The sequence below is a fragment of the Amblyomma americanum genome, chromosome 3 (genome assembly GCF_052857255.1).
Source record: "Amblyomma americanum isolate KBUSLIRL-KWMA chromosome 3, ASM5285725v1, whole genome shotgun sequence".
Lineage (NCBI taxonomy): Eukaryota > Metazoa > Arthropoda > Arachnida > Ixodida > Ixodidae > Amblyomma > Amblyomma americanum.
Window position 1 is genome coordinate 213,915,565 of NC_135499.1, and position 22,773 is coordinate 213,938,337.

The window sequence follows — 22,773 nt, forward strand, 5'->3', positions numbered from 1 at the left end:
GCGTCGGAGGCGAGGTACACGATGAGGAATCCCCAACGCTATGTGCTTCATTCACTTTAGTCTTCTGCCCCCCCCCTCCCCCTCCCCTTCCCTTCCGACACTTCGTGTTTGTAGACCCTGCACGTTTTGCCTGAAGAGACGTCACAGCGACCTTTTGCAGACGTCTTGCTTGATCCGCGATAGCACACACGCCATGATATCCGGGCGCAGCTTTCAATCCGTTTCTGCCCTGGTTCACAACTAAAAGAAGTGGGCAGAAGGAGCTCACAGAACATAGCATTAATGAAGCAATGACCACTACGCATAACAGTGACAACAATAGAGGCCTTTTGGATAGGGGGACCCTTTCCATTAGGGGCATAGGGACACCCTATCCTTTCTATCTATCGCTTTCCCTCTTCCTGTTCTCTCGCTGTCCTTTCATTCACGCTCGTCGCAGCTCAGGTGCTTCAGGTTTCGATGGCATATGCTGCGGCTAGCAACATCATTTCCCTTCTTCGTTATTTTATTACTAAAGAGCCACCAATAATAATAATAGAAACCGGGGCAAAACAGGGCGTCACTGCACATGCGCAGAACAAAAACCTGGTGAGAAGCGAAAGAAACCTTCGGCTCTGCGTCGCTGCTCAGATGTACCGCCTGAAGTACTTTCTTCTGTTTCTTCGCGGTAGTACTCTTCCGTCGTTTCTCGACGCGTGTCGCACGTTCTTCTTCTGTCTCTTCGGCACGGCGTTTCTTCCTAGCCTCATTGAAACGTTGAAGCTTCGCTTTCCGGCGCGCTATCACGGCAGGATGTTCTTCCTCCTCCGTCGCAAAACTGGTTTCTACCCCCACCGGCTCACCGTTGGTATATATACACGGCTCTCCATTGACGTCCCAGACGGTGGCTCCGCCCCCGTTGTCAAGCAGGGTATCTATCTCCATGATTGATGTGCTTGTTTACTCAAATTTCTTTTATATGACGTCACCGTCATACAGCATCACAATTTGTCCCAGCTCTTCAACCTTTGACCTTGAGTTTGACCTTGACCTTCGAGATATTTGGGGGTGGCCCACCATCTTGGTTTGGAATATATGCGCCACCATGGCCTACGTGACTTTGCTCCACGGTTTGGCCTCTAAAACGTTTCAAGGTCATAAGCGGAACTACACTACCCCCTTGAAAACCTCGCGTAGTGAAGCTTTCGCTTACATTTGACCTTGACCTTGACTTTGACCTTCGAGAGATTTGAGGGGTGGCCCACCATCTTGGTTTGGAATATATCCTCCGCCATGGCCTACGTGGCTTTGCTCCATGGCCTACGCGACTTTGATCCACGGTTCGACCTCTAAAGCTTTTCAATGTAATAAACGGAACTGCACTGCCTTCTTTAAAACCTGGCGTAGTGAAGCTTTCGCTTCAATAACGCCCTTCCCGCGCTTGCATACTGGCTCCCCTCTAACCGTTATGCCCCCACTCGATAGGGCCTCCCGATGTCTCTAATGCGAATAAAGAGAGCCCGTCACTCGTACTGCTAGCCAGGGCGCGTGCTCAGTCACGGTTAAAACCGGTTGCAGAACCGGCTTCTGGAAAGCGGTTAAGAAAGCTAGGTTTCGGCTGTTTGAGGAACCTTAACGAATCCAAGTGTGTGCGGAAGCCAGGTCCAGCTTGTCAAGTTTGAACAGCCACATTCGACTGGGGCTCATTGCCCTGCGAGCCCTCAGGAGCAACGCTCGCATTCCTTATGGCCTGGTATTCTGCGCACCTCCTCTGAATTCGTGTTCGGACTGCGTGCGGCGGGAATATATTTCGTCTTAAAGGGACGCTTATCTTGAACATCGCAATCAACGGGTTAAAAATACGGGATTATCTCTGCGCTGGGATGGGTTATGTCAACCGAGACAATAGAAAACGTACTTGCGTAGCTCACACGGCACAGGACAATAATGACGTCATTTTTTTTACTGAGGCCGACAGTGGTCTTTACGCAGAACTTTAACGTTCCCTCTTGAAACACTCCCCACTCTTTCCGCAGAAAAAATAAATAAATAAAAAACATGCCTTACTGCACCGAGATCTTGTAAATGCCGGACTTACGTTCTTATTCTTAACCTTCCGCCTCCTGAGCTTCCGCGACACAACCCCCCCCCCCCTCTCCTACCCCATATACTGCCGAGAATCAGAACCCTGTATAGCAACTTGATTGGACAAAACAAAAAAGTAAATACAATGCGCATGTGAGCAAAACTGCAGGTAAAATATGTTCACGCGGCACCGTAGTAGTGCAGTTGAAGTCGCAGCTAGCAACTTGCTAAGCACTCTGTAAAGATTGATGAGGGACACACGAAAAAATTGGCTGTGGCTTAGCTTGGCTATGTCAGGATATACGTAGCGAGACACGTTTCCCTGGCTGAGCTTGTTGTGGTCACTGTATGTTTAGCAATGAGAGACATTGGGCTCCATGTCGGCGGGTATGCGCCATCTATTACGCTCGGTAGTCTGGCATCTGCGTTTGGCAAGCCGGTCCTCTCTCTGTTCGGGCGTCTCCGCTGCTCTCTTCGCCTTCTGCCGCTCATTCGCTCTTTGTTGAGTAGCCAAGTGTCAGGCGACAGCCTCAGGATCGGAATAGTTAAACTTCTCTTAACCGGCGTTTAGCAGCGACTGGACTCTCCTTCTCTGTATCTGTGTCAAAGGTTGTCACACAGCCGCCCATTACATCTCCACCTTTTATACGCAATGCTGCGCATGCGACGCGCGGTTCGGGCGATAGAGCGACGTGCGGCGAGGTGGCGACGAAGCGCGCGGCGCTGTTCGTTCCGACGGTGGAGCGGGCGCGCGGCAACGGCGAAGAGCATGGCGCATGCGCACAAGTTTCCTCTCCTGAGCCACCGCGAAATGCTCGGCTGGTAGCCCTGTGTAGCTCTCGCTACAAAACGAATTAGCACGCGTACTCGTAACGCCACGACAATTTAGCGGACCGTACGCCTGATGAAAGCCTTCGCACAACGGATGAGAGCAGCAGGCGATCGAACAGACAAACGCTCAAAGGTGGTGCTGCAAGAAACAACACTGACGCTACTTAGCCCTTGGCTTGTCGTTACTGCGCTTACGGATCGTTTTTCATGTTTGCGAAATGTTCATGTCCATTCCCACTGGATCACCTTTGTTGCCCTACATCAATCTTCCATTCAGTGCAAATCCGTGTTTGCGAAGAGGCGTCCTGTTTTTTCCACCCGCATCGACCGCGCACGCAAATAGTAGGTTGCCACATGTGAAGCGCGCTCCGCAAGTCCGCAAGCCAAATCAATGATTCGGTCCATGGTGCAAATACCCCATTAGCGGCGAAAAAGCTTTGTTGCTCAGAGTATCGTTGCACTTACTTGGGGTACAGGCAGGCGAACCCCAGCTTGCTCTCGGCCGGCTCCACGTCAGCAGGCAGCGTCCGGTTGGCTGTGCCTGGTATCTCGTTGTCGAATCCTGCGGCGTGCGCACAAGGCCTTCACTGAGCGCTCAATGAGGGACTCAATGAATGTGGAACTGCGTCACGGTGCAGTTCCACAGAAAGATGATCTTGGGCTGAAGAGAGCGAAATGCTGTCGTGTCGATTATTGGGACACGTTGAGTGGTGGTCACCCTTAGAACTCCTAAACTATGGAGGCTTGAGGAGGATAGCTCCTTTCGCCCTACTGGTATTTCGAGCGCTGGCGGTAGATTGAGCTGCGTCCCACGGCCGGTAAGGAAACCTGGTGGCCTTTGTATTTTTGAGCAAGGCTGTGCGTACCAGATTTGCAAGCGAGTGCAGCCGCAGAAGCAGTGGTACGGTGGCCACCATCAGACCCGCAAGAAATATGCGTTCATTGATTCCAAGAAAGACTTGTGTCGTTTCGTCTCTTGGTGCACGCGCGCGTGTGTGTGCGTGCGTGGCGTGTGTGTGTGTGGGGGGGGGGGGCGTGTGTGCGTGTGTGTGTTTCTAGTGCTGTAGCAAGCCTGTGTCTTTAATAGTAATTGGGATTTTGATAGTTGTCTTTCCCAGTTTGTTCAGGCTTACCAGGCTCACAAAATTCTCGGCGACAAGCGACACCAAACCGTTAGACATCTCCTCACAACTCTGCAAGCAAGCTTCTCTTCAAGACAAATCATCACCGCTGCATGTACATTATGCTAGACGGCGAAGCAAGCTGGCATAGTATTGCTCACATCTCTATGAGAGCATTATGTCTTCTGTAAGTATATGCGGCACGCTGACACTAATCGATTTTTTGCAGCATATAGTGAATAAAACCGATTTCCTCGGGACGTTGCCATTTTGAGCGCTGGGCCGTCAATCTACCACCATTATTTTTTTTTATTGATTGCATCCGGCGAGGAAAAACTAGAACGAGCTCGCCAATGCCAGACTTGCCTTTTCCTTCGTTAATTGCACGTGGCACTATCAATGACGTAATGAGCTCTCTTTCATTCACCACACCAAGAGTCCGACAAAATTGTCTACAGGTGCACTGCTGCGCAGGTCTGCGTTCAAAGCGAGAGGGTTGTGTTTTACTTTGTCGCTGGGCGTGGACCGCCGATGAGGAGAGCAGGGTCCCCGCCAGGGTGACTGCCAGGACCACAGCCGGCCCCATCCTGGCACCCGTGTGTGAGCTGCTGGTTCCGCTTTCGCTGCTCTCGATTATGGCACTGCCTGCAGGAAAACCGGACACATACATCGCTGAATGACTGAGCATCTTTTATTTGTGTAAAGAAAAAGGGCGCCAGAAGAAGAGACGCATATACATGGGCCTCTATTTCGACCCATATATGAGCAGAAGTATTTGAAAGAAAGAACTCCTGGTAGGGACCTACGGATTGTCTTGCCCTATGCTGGCCCCTTACTAAAACTTCTTTAGACAGTCTATAGACTGTCCGTAAACTTCTGTCTATAAAGCCTAAAGACACTCTACAGACCAATCCTAGAGAGCAGTCAATAGGCAATGTAAATCTTTAGACGGTGTATATATAGACTATCTGTAGATTTATGGCTATACACCTTTAGTATTTTTTTGTCTACAGACAGTCTCTGGGCTAAGAGTAGACTAAAATAAATATCTATACGAAGGTAGTAGAGTAGTGTATAACAAGTCTATAGACTGTCTATAGACCCTTTTTATAAGGGGCCATCGGATCGGCCCATCTCTACTTGGCAAAGCGTGTGAAGCCTTGTCGCACATCTTAACATAACACACGCCGATTTAGGTATTGGATGCAAATAAATGTTTTTGTTTTTTAATTCATGCTTTGCGGCAACAATAAAGAAAAAAACGACACGCTCGATATCGCGCGAATCTCGGTCTTGCATCGCTGAAAGGGCACGCCGATATTTCCTTAAAGGCAGTTTTCTACGCTAGCGCAACTGTTTACAGACCATTTCATGTTTACAACTTGTCTCAGCGCACATGTTCTCTCTGCTGTGCCGCGCATGCAATAAGCTGCCTCTGTGTAATCCGCCAGTCGAAACGTTCCTGCTATAGTCTAAATGCAATACGGCTGCGACCAAAGCGATAGATTTGGTGGTAGGTATAATAATATGCAAGGACAAAAACATTTTGTTCGTGTGTATAAGCTTTACTCTCTGAGTTGCCTAACATGGCAGGCTCACCCATTACGAACGATTAGCTTCACAAAGTGCACGTGGAAACATGCTTTATGCTTAGTGTCATTATCCTGCATCACTGATGCCTGTGCCTCCTTGGGACGGTATAATAATTTGCTTTTGCGCGAGTTGGGAAACAAATAAAACAGATAGAGAAGATAGAGACTGTCTATATTTCACTTCATCTATAGGCTTTCTTTTCTCTGTCCTTCACCCTGGTGAAAACGCGGTCTTATATTCACGTGCTGTTGTGAATCCGCGCCCCTATGCCAATTAAGCTTTTCTATCTGCTCGAGTAACTTGACCTTCGAGGCATGCAGAACGGACGCGCTGTATTCGGCGTATGTTTTGATCTTACTAAACCGGTTCTGCGCCTGGTCTTTCTTAGCGATTTCATCTTCATTTTCTTTGCATACCTGCGGTGTTTTCTGACCGGTCGCGTGGCATCTGAAAATAAGTGCGAGGCGATCCGCCTTATGCATTCATTGAAGGAATTTACTTTTTTGGACGCTGCGATTTTTGCTTATTTACATCTTGTGCGGTGGTGTGGTGCAACGCGAGAAAAAAGCGCGATCTCATGTTGTGATCTTTCAAACAGCATGGTCGACCATCTATCTTGCTGGGCCAACCGAGACTTGCGGGAATTTCTCATGAGGTCTCACCATGCATACTCTATATGTACCACATATTTACGTTATAAGACGTTTTTGGCATACCGGAGGCGTACTAGCGGAGACGTACACCTGTTTACCGGACCCCTCCTGTGCATGCGCAGTAGCAATCTTGGGGTCAGGGGGAGCCACAGCGCATGCGCAGCTGGCTTCCAGTAAACCGGTATGCGTCTCCGCTAGTACGCCTCCGGTATGATAAAAACGTCTAAGAGCGCAGGGACGAGGCATAGGCCTGACCAAACGCGACTAAAATGTCCATCATCAACCTAGGTACGGGGACAAAAGCCTGTCTCATTCGCTTTCCTGCCTATAGCCTCTGCGGCATTAATTGCCAGAAAAAGTTGTGCCCGAGTATAATCTCATCTGCTCACCAGACTCGCCACCGACCTCTGCTACGCTTGCCTTCTGTTGGAATCCACTGCGTTACCCTTAAGGACCATCAGTTATATTTCCTTCGCATTACATGCCCTTCCCATGCCCTTTTCTTTGTTTCAATATGATTATCTAGCATTTGTTTCCTGGCCCATTTTGCTCTCTTCCTGTCTCTTCACTGTACACCTGTCATTTTCCTTTCCATGGCTCGCTCCGTTGTCCTCGATTTAAAGGGGCTCTCATTAGAACCGCGGGGTTTCCGGGATGTTAAAGGACTCCGGTTCATCTCTCCCAGCAAGATTTTTTTCTAATGCGTTTTGTAGAGGCTGGGTTATCCGTAGTCAGAACATGGATTTCAATTTCTTCGCGCCTTTTCCCCTCTCTTCACTTTTTGCGTGCTCAAAGGTCGGCGCTCCTCTGCCGGTCCTACTCACTCGACCTCACCGCCAACTACCGACGCGCGCTGGAATTCCTCGGGGGCGCAGCTTTCTCAGCCGTGGCAGGGACGCGGCTTACTGGCCGCGGCCATGGTAGCTGCGTGACGTCTTAAAAAATGTAACCAACAGCCATATGTGAACAGAAATACGCAGGAGCGGGAAACGGAGGAGGGCGCGAGCATGAAAAAGTCGCCGAAAGGTCTCGCCAAATTTCGCGCGCGATTGTGGGTTCTCTGCTGCACTCTAAACAAATGGAGTAAACAGGGAGTAAAACTGTCCTTTAGCGCACACCCTTTCCTAAAAGGGTGTGCGTTAGAGGACAGTTTTACTCCCTTTTTACTCCTATATAGGTATATTTGTGTTTAGAGTGTACCTGCAGAAATGTATTATTTGGTTCAGATGTTCATGATGACACAGTGTAGTGATTGAGCTAGTCATGTACTCTCCCCTAAAAGCGTTCTAGAGCCCCCTTTAAGTTCAACCCTTTTCGTTAACCTCCACGTCAGAGCCCCCTTTAAGTTGAACCCTTTTCATTAACCTCCAAGCTTCTGCCGCGCAGGTGAATACCGCTAAGATACAGTTGGTATAGAATTTTTTATTTTGAGGTATACTGGTAAACTGCCATTCATGGCCTGTTGGTAGCTGCCAAATGTGCTTCCCCCCCCCCCCCTTTCTTGTTCTTGTGTATTTCACTCCCGTTATGTGATCTGCGGTCACCAAGTGCCCTAAGTACTAGTAGAAATACTCCCTTACAATTTCCAATGCTTCGCTACCTGTTGTAAAATGTTGTTCCGAGGCTATTCAACATCAGTTTTCTGCGTACCAACCTGAAGGTTCACCGTTTTCCTTCACCTGGCTAGAAAATCAATCATGCTTTGCGATTCGTACTGAGTTACACAGCAAGTTAACATCATCCACAAATTGAAGATTATTAAGTTATTTTCCACTAACTTTTATCCATAACTCTTCCGAATCTATTTCTTTGAATAATCATTATGAGCCTGACTACGCCCACTGCAGTACAAAGGCCTCTCCCATATCTCTCCAATTAACCCTGTCCTGTTCCAGCTGCATCCACCCTATACCGCAGATTTCTTAATCTCATCCGCGCACCTAACTTTCCGCCGCCCCCTGCTACGCTTCGCGTCCCTTGGAATCCAGTCCGTTACCCTTGAGGACCATCTGTTATCGTGCCTTCGCATTGCATGCCCCCTTGTCCTTAGCGTTCTTGAAAGTCTGTGTCTATTGCCCAACGCTCGCTGTTCAAGTAGTGATGAAACTTTTTCTGGAAGTAGAAACTATGCCACTTCAGTACAGCTTTAAGGATGCGCACACCCAGAGTCGTATGCTTGGTTCAGCGGCCATCTGTCGTTATCTAATCTCTCGCGCTCGCGAAAAAGCGTCCACGTATGTGGAGACGGAAGACAACTGATATCGGCCGAGTAACCGATACCGCCTTCACTGCAGAGCATAACCTCAACGCGAGCAGCTCGACACCATGCGGGTATTTCGCTTGTTGCATCAGCACCAGGACCAAGTGAGCGCGCAACCCCCTCCCCTCCCCTGCGGCTTCATTAAATATGGCTGGGATTTAACTCAGTTATACATAATAGGAGGAGCGAAAGACCGAGAGTCGAGCCCCCAACGGCTCCGACTGAAGCGCGCGCTATATAAGGCTGATCACGTGGTCATGCCACGTGGTAAGGCGGAACCCGGCTCCCGCTGTGACCAGTCACGTTGTATGACGTCAGGCGTGTGAAGCCTGGCTCAAGGTCAAAGTGAAACATTGTTGACCTTGAAAGTTGAAGCTCGGGGAGTGGAGCTTTCGCTACAAAACTGATTTTAATGGTCATGTTCTGATGCAACAGATCTGTAGAGGCAGTATTTGTGAGTATCTGAGGGAAATTTAAAAGCTTTTCGGGGACTGTATAATTTAAAAATAATTTTTGAACATTGCTGATCGAAGTAGCTCACAACAGATTAGGACGACATCTCACAGCGCGTTCTTATAGCCGACCTTTCCCCGATGACGTCAGAAGAAGGTAATCTGGGTGAGCCTTCTCATTGGGCGTGCCCAGATGGCGTGGGCGGGATGGGGATGAGTAGAGGGGGGCGAGGAAGAACATTACTTTTAATCGCCGATATCTTCGCTGTTAATGACGCTAGCGTAAATATGTTTGTTGCGCGGTTATGAGTGATGGAATGCCGATCGCCCGTGCGCTTTTAATAAACTCAGTAATATAGTTTCATGATCTCCTTGAATGTCTCTTGTTCCCATAAATGTCAAATGTAAAAGCATGCTCCCCTGTGTTTTCAACACGTCCACTTTGGAAAGAAGGGGACGGTTATAGTAGGGCTTTTTTTTTCTTGCAGGGAATGCGGTGTGAATGGGCCCTGAAGAACACGGTGTCCTTGGTGAAAAGAAGTATCCGGGCCTGTGAAAACAAAGTCTTGGTAGTTCTTTACAGAAGTCTTCAAATATAGCCTCAAAGTCTATAGACGGATATACCGATAATATGTTTCTAGTGACTTTGTTCATCTGCAACGGACGACCCAGGAGAGCTTGAAATACATAGCATGCGGCAAAGTAGGGCGTCAAATTCCGCGTATCGCAGGTACAGTGTATAAAGGTCTCGTTAAGCCTCGAGTAAATTAAATGGAGCGATGTACGCGCCAGAGGTATGAAGGCTGTCTCGGTTTGAGGCTTGAGTACAAAAAACAGACAGACAGGCAGAAAACAAACACCCAAACAAATGTCCATGAAACTGTAAGGAAGCTTTTTCATTCGTACAAACAGGTGGTGCGAATAGCTTAATGGCATCGATATACGCATCCTGCGCCTCTCCGGCGCAGCCTGTTCGACTGGAAGCAAGCGAAACTGGTGCCTATAAATCTTCCAGAAGGCCGTATTTTGACATTGCAGATAAGATGGCATCAGCAGTGGAGAGTAATTGGCGCGAAAGGACTGCTTAGGTGGCTCGGGTGAAGAGATTATGCTTCTTCTTTTTCTTTCTGGATCAGAGTGCGTCGCTCGAGATATTCAGCCGGGCTTGTTTGCGCAGGTGCACAACCTCGACATTCAGTGGCCGCCGTTAAACATAGACTCGACGCCGGAAAGGCCTAGCTGATTCGAACGTACGAGAGATGTATATATATATATATATATATATATATATATATATATATATATATATATATATATATATATATATATATATATATATATATATATATATATATATATATATATATATATATATATATATATATATATATATATATATATATATATATATATATATATATATATATATATATATTCCGACATGGGGGTTCATGCTCGAGACTTTTCCAGTATGCCTATGGAGTGTAATATCAAAGAATATTTTACAGCCGACTCAGTCGAAAATTTCTGAGCATTATCGAGCAGCTTTTTTGCGAAATACGTCAAGCCCGCAAGAGTGCACTGCTCAGCATGCATACAAGAGGCACAGAAAACTGTTGTTCTTTCACGGACATATCTAGCCAGCAGGTGAAACCCGGTGTCATAAATGCGACCAACGTTTGATAGATATTCTTTGCCCCCCCCCCCCCCCCCATGACACCCAGTTGCCCCCTCACATGCATCATGACACCTCTGCTGCCCTCCATCAAAATACGTCAAACTTTTGCAGAACCCCCTCCCTCATCTTCGCTTTGTAAGTATGTGTTTGGATTGAATCCGTAATAATACATTGAGAAATTAGTCGAATTAATTGAGACGAAGGTCTCGAACAGCTTTCCATGAATTTATAAGCTGTGTTCAAGTTATTTTTTTCTTGTACAGTGAAGTAAGAATGTAAATTCGCTATTTAACATCGCTATTTGGACTTTGTTCGAATTCGCTGTTCGTATTTGGTTGAAATGTTGGTTTTCACATTTCTTATGGGGTTGCCCAAAAATGCCTCGTTTTCTATTCGACCGGATGCGGGATGATTTCACTGTTCTACTCCGCCTTTTGCACTTTGTCGATGCATTACACATTTCTTATGCGATTGCCCAAATTCCTTGTGTTGTATTAGACCGGATACTGGCCATGTAAGCTATCGGCGCAAGTATTTTGTGCCAATTTTCCATGAATGAGAAAATAAAGCTTCCTTTGACTTGACCCTGAAATCGGAAGGCTGGAGTAATGCCCAGAGACTTGCTCTTGAGCTATTTTCATCTATTCATGCAGGTAGCGCTCGGAGACCTCCGGTTATTACAACTATTAGCTGTGGCTCAGTGGCCATGGCGTTCGAGTACTGATTTCCAAAGGTCGTGGGATCGAATCCCGGTCACGGTGGACGCATTTCTGTGGAGGCGAAGTGCAAAAGACGCCCGTGCACTGTGCGACGTTAGTATGCGTTAACAAAAAGCTAAAGTAGCCCGAATTTATCCGGAGAACTCCACCTTACAGGATCTCTCACAGCCCTCTAGTGCATCTTCGGAATATTAGGCCCACATGCCGGCATCTCCGGTCGGTTAATGAAGATATTAGGTACTGATCGCGAATAATTCACGAATAATAATTCGCGAATAATAATTCTGTCTCCGACGCTGCATTCGCGAAGTGCGGAAAAAGGTGCGCTGCGAGCTGCTCCCAGCGAGGGCGTGGTACTCATTCCGGGAGAAAAAATTCCGCGCGGCCAACCATGCGTCAACGCGCAGACACGGTAGAGCTCCTGTGCCGCCGTGTCTATGTTTTTTATACACTATATATACACGCTTTGACTACCGGCGACCGGAGAGAGGCGTATACCACCAGGAAGTAAACGCTCCATAGCCATTTATTTGTCACCAGACATATATCGTTGGCGTGCAGAATAAATGCTTGAATTCTGCTCTAGTCAACTGCGTTTTCATGTTTAATTAAATGTTCGCATAGGCTGTGGCTGCGAAATGAATACAGGTCTATACATTTCAAACGTTCGATTCTTCTCGACAAAGCAACCCTTCCTGAAAGTTTGAAAGAAATGATTAGCGACGCTAAAATGTGTAATGTATAATCACTTAGGCTTCTAAACTACGGATATGTCTATATCTAGGGTGCTCACTAAAACCACTTGTTCCACAGGCTCTAAGGCTCGCTGTATTTTCTGTTATCTTGGCAGCCCGAAGCTCAATAAGGAACATCGGGCTCAATGTCAGAGCAGCGGTTCAGTAAGCCGCGGAGTGCGGGAGCTATTTTAAATTTCAGAGAGTTTGCAACAGAACCCTTTGGAAGACTGAGGGACACGTGGCCCCATCATCGTGTATGTGAATCGGGATGTGTAGCAGAATTTCGCCCACTGATACCGCAGTCCCTGCATTACCACTGCTGCATAAGCCGCGAGAGAGTTTCGCCTTCGCGCAGGCTTTGGCAGAATGGACATTACTTTTTCCGATCGGGTTCGACTATGGAATGTGTCATACGTTGTGCCAAGACATATATCATGACACGTTCACTGCTGGCCGGAGCCTTACGAGAATATGCATGAATCATAGCGCAGGCGCGGCCCTACGAGTGGTTAGAATCTCATTCGCGTTATAGGGTTTTTCCCCGCCGGTTTCTTCGCTGCGATGCGCATCAAATACATTCGACGCTTGCCACGTCATATACGACTCGTCTTCCCTGTCCGCACCCGTTCCGACTCGCTATAACTTTACCTGGTTCTTCAAAATTACTGCAGAAGAACCGAAAACTGAGCGAGTTGGTGAATCTTTGAAGAGCTACAAACAGCGCCGCGACGACGGACAAATCAAAGGGGCCAAAGTTATTTGCAGGCATATATGGACAAAGCCAGAGAAATGTGTAAGGCCTATTACACCCATGTGAATGGTGACATGTGCGTAAGCACAGCTTCAGTGCTCCTTCATGACCGTGAGATTGAATATCTTGATTCTCATGATTAGAAGTGTTTAGAGAGGCGCATGCGTTCTGGTTATGTTGGAGAGTGTATTAATACGTGTTTTTTTTATATTTTCAATACGCCTGCAGTTGTTTTTCTTTCTTGTCCGTCGTCGCGGCGCCGTTTGTAGCTCAATATTACTGATAAAAAAATGGGGAATGACATGCATGTTTGTGTATAAATTCGCTGTAACGTTCTCCGGGCGATGACGTCGACAGCGCGCGGAAGACATACGACAAACTGCTGGTCACGTCTTTACTAACGCACGTCCCTGGCGAAAGTAGTCGTTCCGATGCGGCTTTCGCTCACCAATTACAAAGTAGTCCAGCCAGCAGTGCGCGTTTCTGTCCGCGCTGCAGTGTTATTGCGTGACGAGTTTTCGAACAACCCTTGTTACGTGCCGCCCATCCTAAGCCGGCCTCAGAAACGTCGACGTTCGCCAGTCACGCTCTGACCGGTCTCACTGCGAGGACGTCGGCCTTATCGCAAGATCGCGTTGTTTGTCTGTAGGTATAAAAAAGAAAAAAAAGAATCCAGGGCTGTTTGTTTTCATCGGAAACGAGAAGTGACAGCGAGAGCTCAACCCGCCCCGCTAACCCCAACACCACCACGAGCGCCCCCAGTCAACTAAACGTCGCCACTCCCAAGTTCCACAGGGATCCCATGAACGGAGATCCTCAGCAGGCACATCCTCTACAGCACCCGTGCACCAGCCGGCCTACATGTATACAACACGGCTAAAAGACCCAAGCAATTGACTGGCAGCCTCCAAACATATTTGGATGCCTACATTTCAGTCGCGAGGGAGGTATGCATATATTCATGCGTTGTGAAATGACCACTTGAGTTGCAGAGGCTAGCTTACGCCGGCCGACCGAATTGACAACTAAGTAACGGTACCTGTGCGCCACGTATCATGCTTATAAAAGCCATGCTCAGGCATGGATCTCCCCTCCTGTTAATCACGCGCTGAAAGACGACTGGCGGCCGGTTCAGGAAGAAAACACGCGCAATCATTGAATTACATGTTGACCACAACTTCTATATAGACATCTATATTCATTAGAGACTATCTTGGTCGACACTGTAGTGGTTAAAGGCAAGTAGTAATTCCACTCCGTGGTCATTCATTGCACGCAACTTTCTAGCGGCGCGCGCGCCGTAGCCGCCGTGTTACGAGTCCGAAACGAAAGGATCGAGGTGGATTTAGAGCTCCCAAGTGAACAGCGCTCAGCGGGAGGCCGTGGAACCGGTGCGTCGTCGCCCGTACGCTTTCGCCGCGCGTGCATTGGAAGAGCTCGGAAAGACGCAGGGTGGCTTACCGTGTGGGTCGCGCTGCCGCTCCTGGCCGATGTTGATCGGCGTGTGCGGCCGGCGACCGGTCCCCGCCTGGGTGCGACAACCGGAGACGGCGGACGCAGCTCCCGGGACGGGCAAGAAGAGCTGTCCGGGCGAGAGATTCGGCCGGGATAGTGAGGAGGCCCGACGATCCGGTCCCAAGCACCGGGGGCAGGACTATCTGTCAAGGCCACGCGTCCTGCAGCAGCCCTTCCAAGGCCGGTCCAGCTCGGAGAGCAACAGCCTCGACACGCGCGTATGTGGACCTCAGAAGCGCCATGGCGAGAGGTATTCGCCCCCGTGGTTAACGTGCCCAGACGAGATATCTGCGGCTTTATAGGTGACGGCTTGTTTGCCGCGCCGCGGAGTGGCGGTTAGCGCTCGCGTTTATGGCGTGAGGACAACCACCACGCTGTCTGGTCGGTGGCCCAAGCTCGTCTTCAACCAGCTGGTCGGTCTTAAAACAAGGGACCAGAGTTGGCCATTCGTGGTATAGTGCGAACCACTCGTCTTTGCAATGAAGCCTCTCCTTTTTCTTTTCTCATTGGCAGAAGACCGCGCATGACCTTATTGCTATCCCTGCCGAGCGGTGCAACGTCTCCTACCATCCGGTTGAAAGAAACGCTTCATTAACTGAACACCATTCTCCTAATCTTTCCTGGGACGAGTGGCTCACCATTCAACATGTGCAACAGCCCAAACTGTGATCATTATACTTATGAACTGGGTCCAGGTACCAAAACAAGGCCTTAACGAAGCCAGCGGCTGAAGGCGACCTGTTTGGTTCCATTTCATTTATTTCGGACAACAATACATGGTGCACTTTCTAAACAGAACGTTTTTCTATCTACGGAGTGGGAACGGAGAGCGCTGCTTTAAACCGCGATGCCGTAATTCTGCAACTCCATTGCTACAGCGCGAATTAACGTGGAATGAGCCAATCCCATGACAAATGTCTCACGAACACCCGAGTTCAGTCTACCTATCTGTTTCACTGTTGTCGTGTGTCACAGTCCTGAACTCTTCTGCGTCGAAGCATGGCACCATTTGCGACAGAACGTCTCCTCTGGGGCACCATAACGTTAAAGAGCTAGCGGATGGCGATAGCGCGTTTTTGGAAGCACGAACGTGCCATTGGTGTGTCATCACCTCTATCGAGAGCCGTCTACCTCCACAGCGCATACGGCACTTGGAAGCTCACACTTTTGTCTCTTTGTCCAAAAAAAAAAATTATATAGCTACCTTTACTAATGTGACCAGGGAATGCCATTGGCCTACCCCTTAGAGTTTGCTGTCCAAAATTTGCAACACAATCATGTTGACCGTACTCAGTCAGCACCGTACTGCAGTAATATAAAAGGGGTGTGACCAGCAACGGCACAGCCAAACATATTTTTGGGGAAAAAGCAGCAGACAGAGAGAAAAGGGCCTGCGTACAGATTTCAGGCTAATGAGGTGATGAGGTGAGAAAGTAATTGCCGTTAACCTCCGATCGGCCGTATTTCATAGAAGACGCGGGGAGAGGGGTCAGATGAATTGTCTTCGCAGCCTGGTCACCCGTATTCTCCCAACTGCTACTCCCTCACTGGCCATGGAGGAACATGCTGTGCTTTCTGGCTCTAAGACTTGGAACAGCCTCCTGCATAATGAGGCGCGCTTCTACACTTCTTGAATGCAAAGGGCAGATAGAAGATAATAGCGTACTAGTCCATGTCCAGGCCTGCGAACGTCCACCCCACCGCCACTAAAGAGGCTTGGAAGACCTTCCTGCTCGAGAGCGACTGCACAGGCTGCCCTCGCACGCCGGGCTCGCCAGGCGGCGGGATCTTGCGGCATCCCGGACTGGGGACGCGGACCAAGATGTCGGAATTCACCAACTACGCTGCAGGGCTCATCCTCTCTATTTAAAAATAATAAATGTTTGCTCTTTCTCTCTCCAGGTCTGCGTGCCAGCGCGTGGACGACTGCAGAGCGCTGTTTGGAAATAAGCACAGCCACCTGTAGGTTTAATTAACTCTCTTGTCTGGGCGAGTTGGTTCATTTCTAACAAAGAATGTACTTGCGCAAAGAACACAGGACACAACAAAGTAACACATACGACAAGAACCTGTAGGTTGAGAGTCCTTTTATTTCATTGTTCTAAAGTAAGACTCCCGCAGAGGAATGTTATGTCCTTTGGTGCATCTGAGGTACCGTACTTGCTATTATGCAGAAGAAAGTCTTCCGGCGCTGTCCATTTCGTCGCTGCGACTCCAATCGCAGTTATACGGTCAACTTTTCGCCACCGACGCAAGCGCAAGTATACAGCTAACCCGGCGCTATCTTCAGAAAGCACGCCGCCTTTGCAGGGCGTGGCGGGAACAAGCTCTTACGACGAGTGTGAGCTTATCTCAGTGTCAGCAGACCCTTACGCCATTAGTGCGATCTGTTTTCCAACGCTCCTGCCGTGTTACATCCGCGACCGAGCTATGCATAAGCGGCGCTGTTAACTGAGACGTGATGCTGCGTGCACAAGTAATACCACTCGGGCTGCGACGGTCACTCGGTCGTTCCTTGTGCAGTGTCACGTGCATTGTTCCATCGACGACGCTGGCGTCTTGGCTCGTGTGCGAGCCCCTCGACTGCGCTCACTCGTCGACGTACACGCATGTGTGCTCGAGCAGCTCGAGCCCCAGGCAGCCCTCGGTGCGCAACACTTCGTCGGCGGGGTGCTCGGCGTGCTCGACATACAACTCGTACAGCGCTTGCATGGGCAGCAGCGCCTCGGAGTTTCGGCACAGCAGCCTGCGGAAGGCCACCATGGTGGCCAGCCGCTGCAGCCGATCCCCCGTGGCGGCCAGGTAGAGCAGCTCGCGGGGCGCGCACACCGGGTCCACCTCCAGCAGGATCTGCAGTGTAGCGGCGGTCCCTTAGGGTAACGGAGTGGACTCCAAGAGGAGGCAAGGGGGCGACGAAGAAGAGTCAGAATGAAATTAATCAGTCAGCTTGCGGAGATAAGGTGGCCGCAGCCGACGCTGGATCGAATTGATTGGAGGTCATTGGAAGAGGCATTTTATCCTGCAACGGACATACAGTGGTTAGGGGGATGATCATCATAAACGGTGATAGTAATATTGGTTATTATGAAAAAAATAAAAACAAATATGCCAACAATACCGAAGCTGCTTGGCTGATTATTGTTTCCTAATGTGATATCATTTAGGTTGTCGTGCCACAAAAGATGTTCGGATCCTCTTTCACAAAACTCCCAGACTGCTCAAGAAAAGTCACGTGACCTTGTGGCGTCATCACAACCTACCCACTAGATTGCAAAGTGCCTCGGTGGGCAGTTTGCCTCCTGCCCGTCATGGCACTGCGCATGAACCTTACGGGAGCTCGGGAAGAACAACTGGGTCTCATGCACCCCACCGGTGCGTTGGCTGTGTTTGGAACAGCCACCTGCCGAGGCAGCGGCGTATCGCTTTAGCGCTGCTCCACTGCGCCAGTAGTGGTATGAGGACTCCCCGCGATTTACGAATGCAATTGAGAGGGTCGCGACGTCATCAACGCCGCGTGAGCACCAGTGGACCAATCACAGGGCACCGCCGAATCTAAAAATCTGAGGATTCCCAAATTTTGGAAGTTGTCCTACCCCCAAAAATTACAAAGGACCCCCAAAAATTTTATAATAGACCCACTCCAGAAAATGAATTAGGGTTAATTAGAGAGTCGTATTAGTATAATCAGATAGCAGAATTCAATGGAAGGCACTCGAACACTCTAGAAGGTGATGACTCATGCACACCATATATGAGAGCAATATGGAAGCGGTTCCAAGCAGAGTTTTGGCGGAAAAATCGCAAGAACATTAGACATTCATTGTAGACACCATAGTAGGCAACCTAAATGCCCTCGCGTTTTCTTCTTTAAGAATGTGGTTAAGAAGGCTCCCAAGTTTTTGAGGAAAGGAAAGGGCAATTGTCTGACTTCACGGTGGACAACTCAACCACGCCGTGAGGGAAGGGAAGAACGTTGGAGTACGGGAGGGGAAGAAGAATACTTTAGTAAGGTGAAAAGTTGGGCTGGTTGGTGCATGATCTTGTGGCAGGAACAGCGCAGCGTCGTGTCCTGCCAGTCCCTTCTTTGTCTCGTGCTGCGCTGTTCCTGCCACAAGAAGAATACGTAGGTAATAAAGAGCGGAGAGGGAAAAGCAGTAGGAAGAGGCGCGAGCAGGAAATTGAAGTATGTGCTCGGTTGCGGTATAGAAGCAAGGACATGATGTTCACTGTTCAGTGAAGGTGGCCTTTGAGTGCAATTCTTTTTCAATAGCGCTCCACATGCTGGGACGAAACAAGGCTATGGCAGAACTCTCACTGCCGTGTCTTGGCTACGACTGGGCCCGTGCGCTGTTGTTGAGTGTGGATCAATACACCTATAATTAAAATAAAACCATTGAAACAGCTCCTTGACCAGTGCATTGAAAGACGGCATAAAATACGAGAAAAGTTAGGTAGCTGTACCTGCCTAGCCTACCTACCTTCGTCAGCTCAGAGAGTGGTCAAACAGGGCAGAACAGCGCCAATAGACGACCGCGTCCAGTCCCGTCACAGCAAAGTATGAAAAAAACAACTTTTTCCAGGTTGGTAAAGAAGGAATAAGAATGCCTGTGACTCAACTCGGCTCTAGCTATATGGTTTAGCTTATCGACTTTAGGCAATTTGCCTTTAGACAGGGTTTAGCTTATCGCTAGAAGAAACCGAGCGCTTCCAATGCTCAGTCTAGGAACTCGTGCCGGTCACCGGTTCTGTCTCCATATCTCTGCGGTATCTAGGCGGCGAGCGCTGGCCTTTATTCAGCAAAAGCGAATCAGGTGGTTAGTCACGTGACACAACGGCGGGTGCGAACGGTCGGAGCAGCGGCGGAATGAGCGGTAACAGCTGCGACAAGTCACGTGGTATGACGTCACAGCCACACCTGCGGCGAGTTAGAGGTCAAATCCAAGCGTCATTTGACCTTCAGCTTTGCGTGCGACAAGTGGAGCTTTCGCTCCAAAAAACGATATTGGCCCTAACGGCTACGGAATGTGTCTGTACTACTTGTCCCTCCATCGCCAACACGGTGATAAACGCATTTACTTATATCACCGTGTGGTGACCTTAGAATTTGGCGGTGGATGGATGAATGGATGGATGGATGGACGGACGGACGGACGGACGGACGGACGGACGGACGGACGGACGGACGGATGGACGGACGGACGGACGGATGGATGGATGGATGGATGGATGGATGGATGGATGGATGGATGGATGGATGGATGGATGGATGGATGGATGAATGGATGGATGGATGGATGGATGGATGGATGGATGGATGGATGGATGGATGGATGGATGGATGGATGGATGGATGGATGGATGGATGGATGGATGGATACGGCTGAACCCTTTAAATCGGGCGGTGGCTCAAGCCACCTAGCCATGACTTATGAAATTTTACTCTTGTCTACATTCTCGCCACCAATCGTATAACCTTCGCTTGGTTATTTCTACCCGCTTAAAATCTACTTTCCCTTCACTGTCCTTAAACCCCAATGCCTTGGATAAATCAGCCCCGCTGCTTTCAACTGTACGGTGAAGCCCTTTACAGAAAAGTATCAAGTGTTCAGCCGTTTCCTCCTCCTCTCCGCACGCAACGCACAACGTGTCTATCTCGTGGTATCTGACTATATGTCTTAGTCCGCAAAACTCCCGTCCTGGCTTCAAACAACAAAGAGCTTCCCTACAATTATCATAGATATTTTCTTTGGCAATTTACTGCTTAAAAATCCTGCATTCCCAGTGATGATTTCATCAGCATCCCTGTTTTCCAGAGAGCTCTCTCAGTTTCTTTAACCTTTTTCTTAACCGATAATTGCTTATTTTCCCCCCTACTGCTGTCCAGATATTTGCTTGTCAATTTTCTAGTTCGCTTTCTCAATTTCGTATCAACATTCCTTATATACAGGTATCTGAAAACTTTCCTAGCCCACTACTTTTCCCCAATTTTTTTTTCAATCGCTCCTCAAATGCTATCTTACTGCTAGCTTCTCTGCTCTCGAACGACGCCCACCCCATATCACCCTGTACCCCCTGATTTGGTGTATTGCCATGTGCTCCCAAAGCTAGCCTCCCTACGCCACGTTGTTTAATTTGTACCCTTGCTTGAACATCTGGTCTCATGCACAGGACGGCATTACCGAAAGTCAGGCTAGGAACCATCACCCCTTTCCAGATCCCTCTTACCACTTCATACCTATTGTAATTCCACAGTGCCCTATTTTTCATGACCGCGGCATTCCTACTAGCTTTATTCATTACATATTTTTCATGCTCTGTCAGATAATCACCACCATTATTTATCCACACCCCAAGATACTTGTACACCTCCAACTACTTCTAGCGTGAACTCCTGTATTCTATGCTCGCCGACCTCATCATTAAATACCATGACTGCAGATTTTTCCTTACCAAACTTGAAACCTAATCTATCTCCCTCTGTACCACATGTCTATCAACTTCTGTAAATCTTCCTTGTTGTCAGCCATTAGCACTATATCCTCGGCGTATATTAGTCCCGGTAATGACTGTTTAATCAGTTCTTGCTTGAAAAAAGAAAGATTGAAACCTAGTCCGCTCCTCTCTAGCTTAGTGACGCTAGTGTTGCAGTGCCTCCTGGCGTACAGATACGCCCGCCGCGAGTTGAAGTCCCCCTCCTAGCTCGCCCAGCTCTGCATGCACTCAAGCTTTCTGCGCACTGATCGGAGTGGCGCGAACTGGTGTCCGCCGACGTCTTCACCGTCTGTATTCGTGCAGCCGTGGTTCCCGTGCGTTTGCAAGTTGGCTTAGGGGAGGCTGCATTGTGCACGCAGAACGCAGATTAAGTAGCTTCTGCTGCGCATGCGTAAGGCATACAGAAAACTCGCAAGTTCACCACTGCAACAATTATCGCCGGCAAAAAAAGAAAATGTTTCAAGAGGTTGACATATTTTTGTATATCGAAACGGAAGAAATAAGGCCATCATAACAAGGAAAATAAGATTCCAGTCGACTACCTTGCATAAGGACGCATCGCACTGCTGATGGCTTGCTTACTGCCAACGTCACCGCTGTAAACGACAGGACGAATGACAGTTCAATATGCGCAGTAAAGTGCTTGTGTAGCCATGTCACAGCGATAAACCGAAACCTGGAAAAATCACGCAGTCTTTTGCTCTCCTATCGCAACCTCATGACCAATCCTATTTCGTCTTCAGCACGCTCTATACCCTCAGGAAACCGGAACTGCCGTTAGTCTTCACAGACTAATGTTTATCGTGCCGAAAAGTGGCGATTAAGTGCAGGAGGTATAGCGACGCTGAGTGTGTCTCGATGACGCAGCGCGAGGGCACGTGTCCGCTGCTGCACTCACCAGGGCGAGGCCGAGCGCCTTGTGGCGCACCGAGGCGGCGGGCGAAGCGAGCAGATGGAAGACGCTCATGAGCAGCTCGAAGCAGCAGTCTCGCAGCGCAGCACGATGGCGCAGCAGCAGGGAGCCGAGAGCCTCGAGGGCTGCCTCGACCACGGGGGGATCGTCCTGGCAGCGGCTGAGCCAGCGGAGAGCGACGACCAGCACGAGGCGCGGCTCACCGGGCCTGGAGAGAGCACCGGGATGCCAGCGGACCAGCTCGAGCAGGGCGAGCTCGTGGCTGCTGGGGCAGCTGGAACCGTCCCACTGCAGGGCGGACAGGAGACCCTGGCGGCCGCAGCGCCGCAGAGCCCGGCGTCGCAGCATTCTTCCTCGCCTGCCTCCTCTTCGTCCTCGTCGACGCGCGTCACCTGCTTCCGCCGGGAGGAGGCCGCAGGTCAGCCCGCCTTTCTCTGCGTCTTGCAAAGCAGACAACTACGAAACAGAGGACGAGAATTCGACAGGGACTCGTCTTGTCTGGTTATAGCGCAATCTAATGAACAGGGTATGCCATATACCAACTTAGCCAGTGCTTCACCGTGTTGAATTTCATGTGTGCCTCGCCGGAAAATGTCGACCATTGACTAGGTGACCCACGCTAAATCGAACTGATAGATTACGATCGCTCGCGCGGTCGGCGCGTTACATGCACGTCTACAGCGCTAGGCTCCCATTGTCGGGACGCCAGCTTGGTTGCTTTCCCCATGCTCGGTGCAAATGTATAGATTGTTCTATCGTAGGGCAGCTGCACGAAAGACGTCGGGCTAGATTACTTCTGGCCATTTTTTTTGGTCGACGTCGCACGTCGGAACAAATCTGATCGAAAAGAAGTGGTTCCAACACCATATACACTGTAATATACACTGCGCGTTATCATTTGGTATAGCGCTGTGAACTCGGCCGCTGTTGACGATTGAACTTGGCACCCACTTCGGCGGGCCTAAAATTAATCCACCGAGCGTTTACCCTTGTG

At 49.3% G+C, this 22,773-nt stretch overlaps 2 protein-coding genes across 2 annotated transcripts in view; both read right to left on the bottom strand.

The window, feature by feature from the left end:
* Positions 1–14,620, bottom strand: part of LOC144123638 (P-selectin-like) — a 31,173-nt gene extending 16,553 nt beyond the window's left edge. The window contains exons 1-3 of the mRNA XM_077656436.1: positions 14,321–14,620; positions 4,524–4,661; positions 3,361–3,457 (exon numbers count right to left, since the gene is read on the bottom strand). Coding sequence (XP_077512562.1) covers positions 3,361–3,457; positions 4,524–4,602 — 176 coding nt within the window. The 5' untranslated portion in view covers positions 4,603–4,661; positions 14,321–14,620. The remainder of the gene's footprint in view (positions 1–3,360; positions 3,458–4,523; positions 4,662–14,320) is intronic.
* A 2,243-nt stretch (positions 14,621–16,863) lies between these two features.
* On the bottom strand, positions 16,864–22,203 carry LOC144126036 (uncharacterized). The gene is made up of 2 exons (XM_077659926.1): positions 21,765–22,203; positions 16,864–17,224 (listed from the first exon to the last, which is right to left on the bottom strand). The coding sequence occupies exons 1-2, from the start codon at positions 22,125–22,127 to the stop codon at positions 16,964–16,966; spliced, it is 624 nt and encodes a 207-aa protein (XP_077516052.1). The 5' UTR covers positions 22,128–22,203; the 3' UTR covers positions 16,864–16,963.
* Between the last annotated feature and the right edge of the window lie 570 nt (positions 22,204–22,773).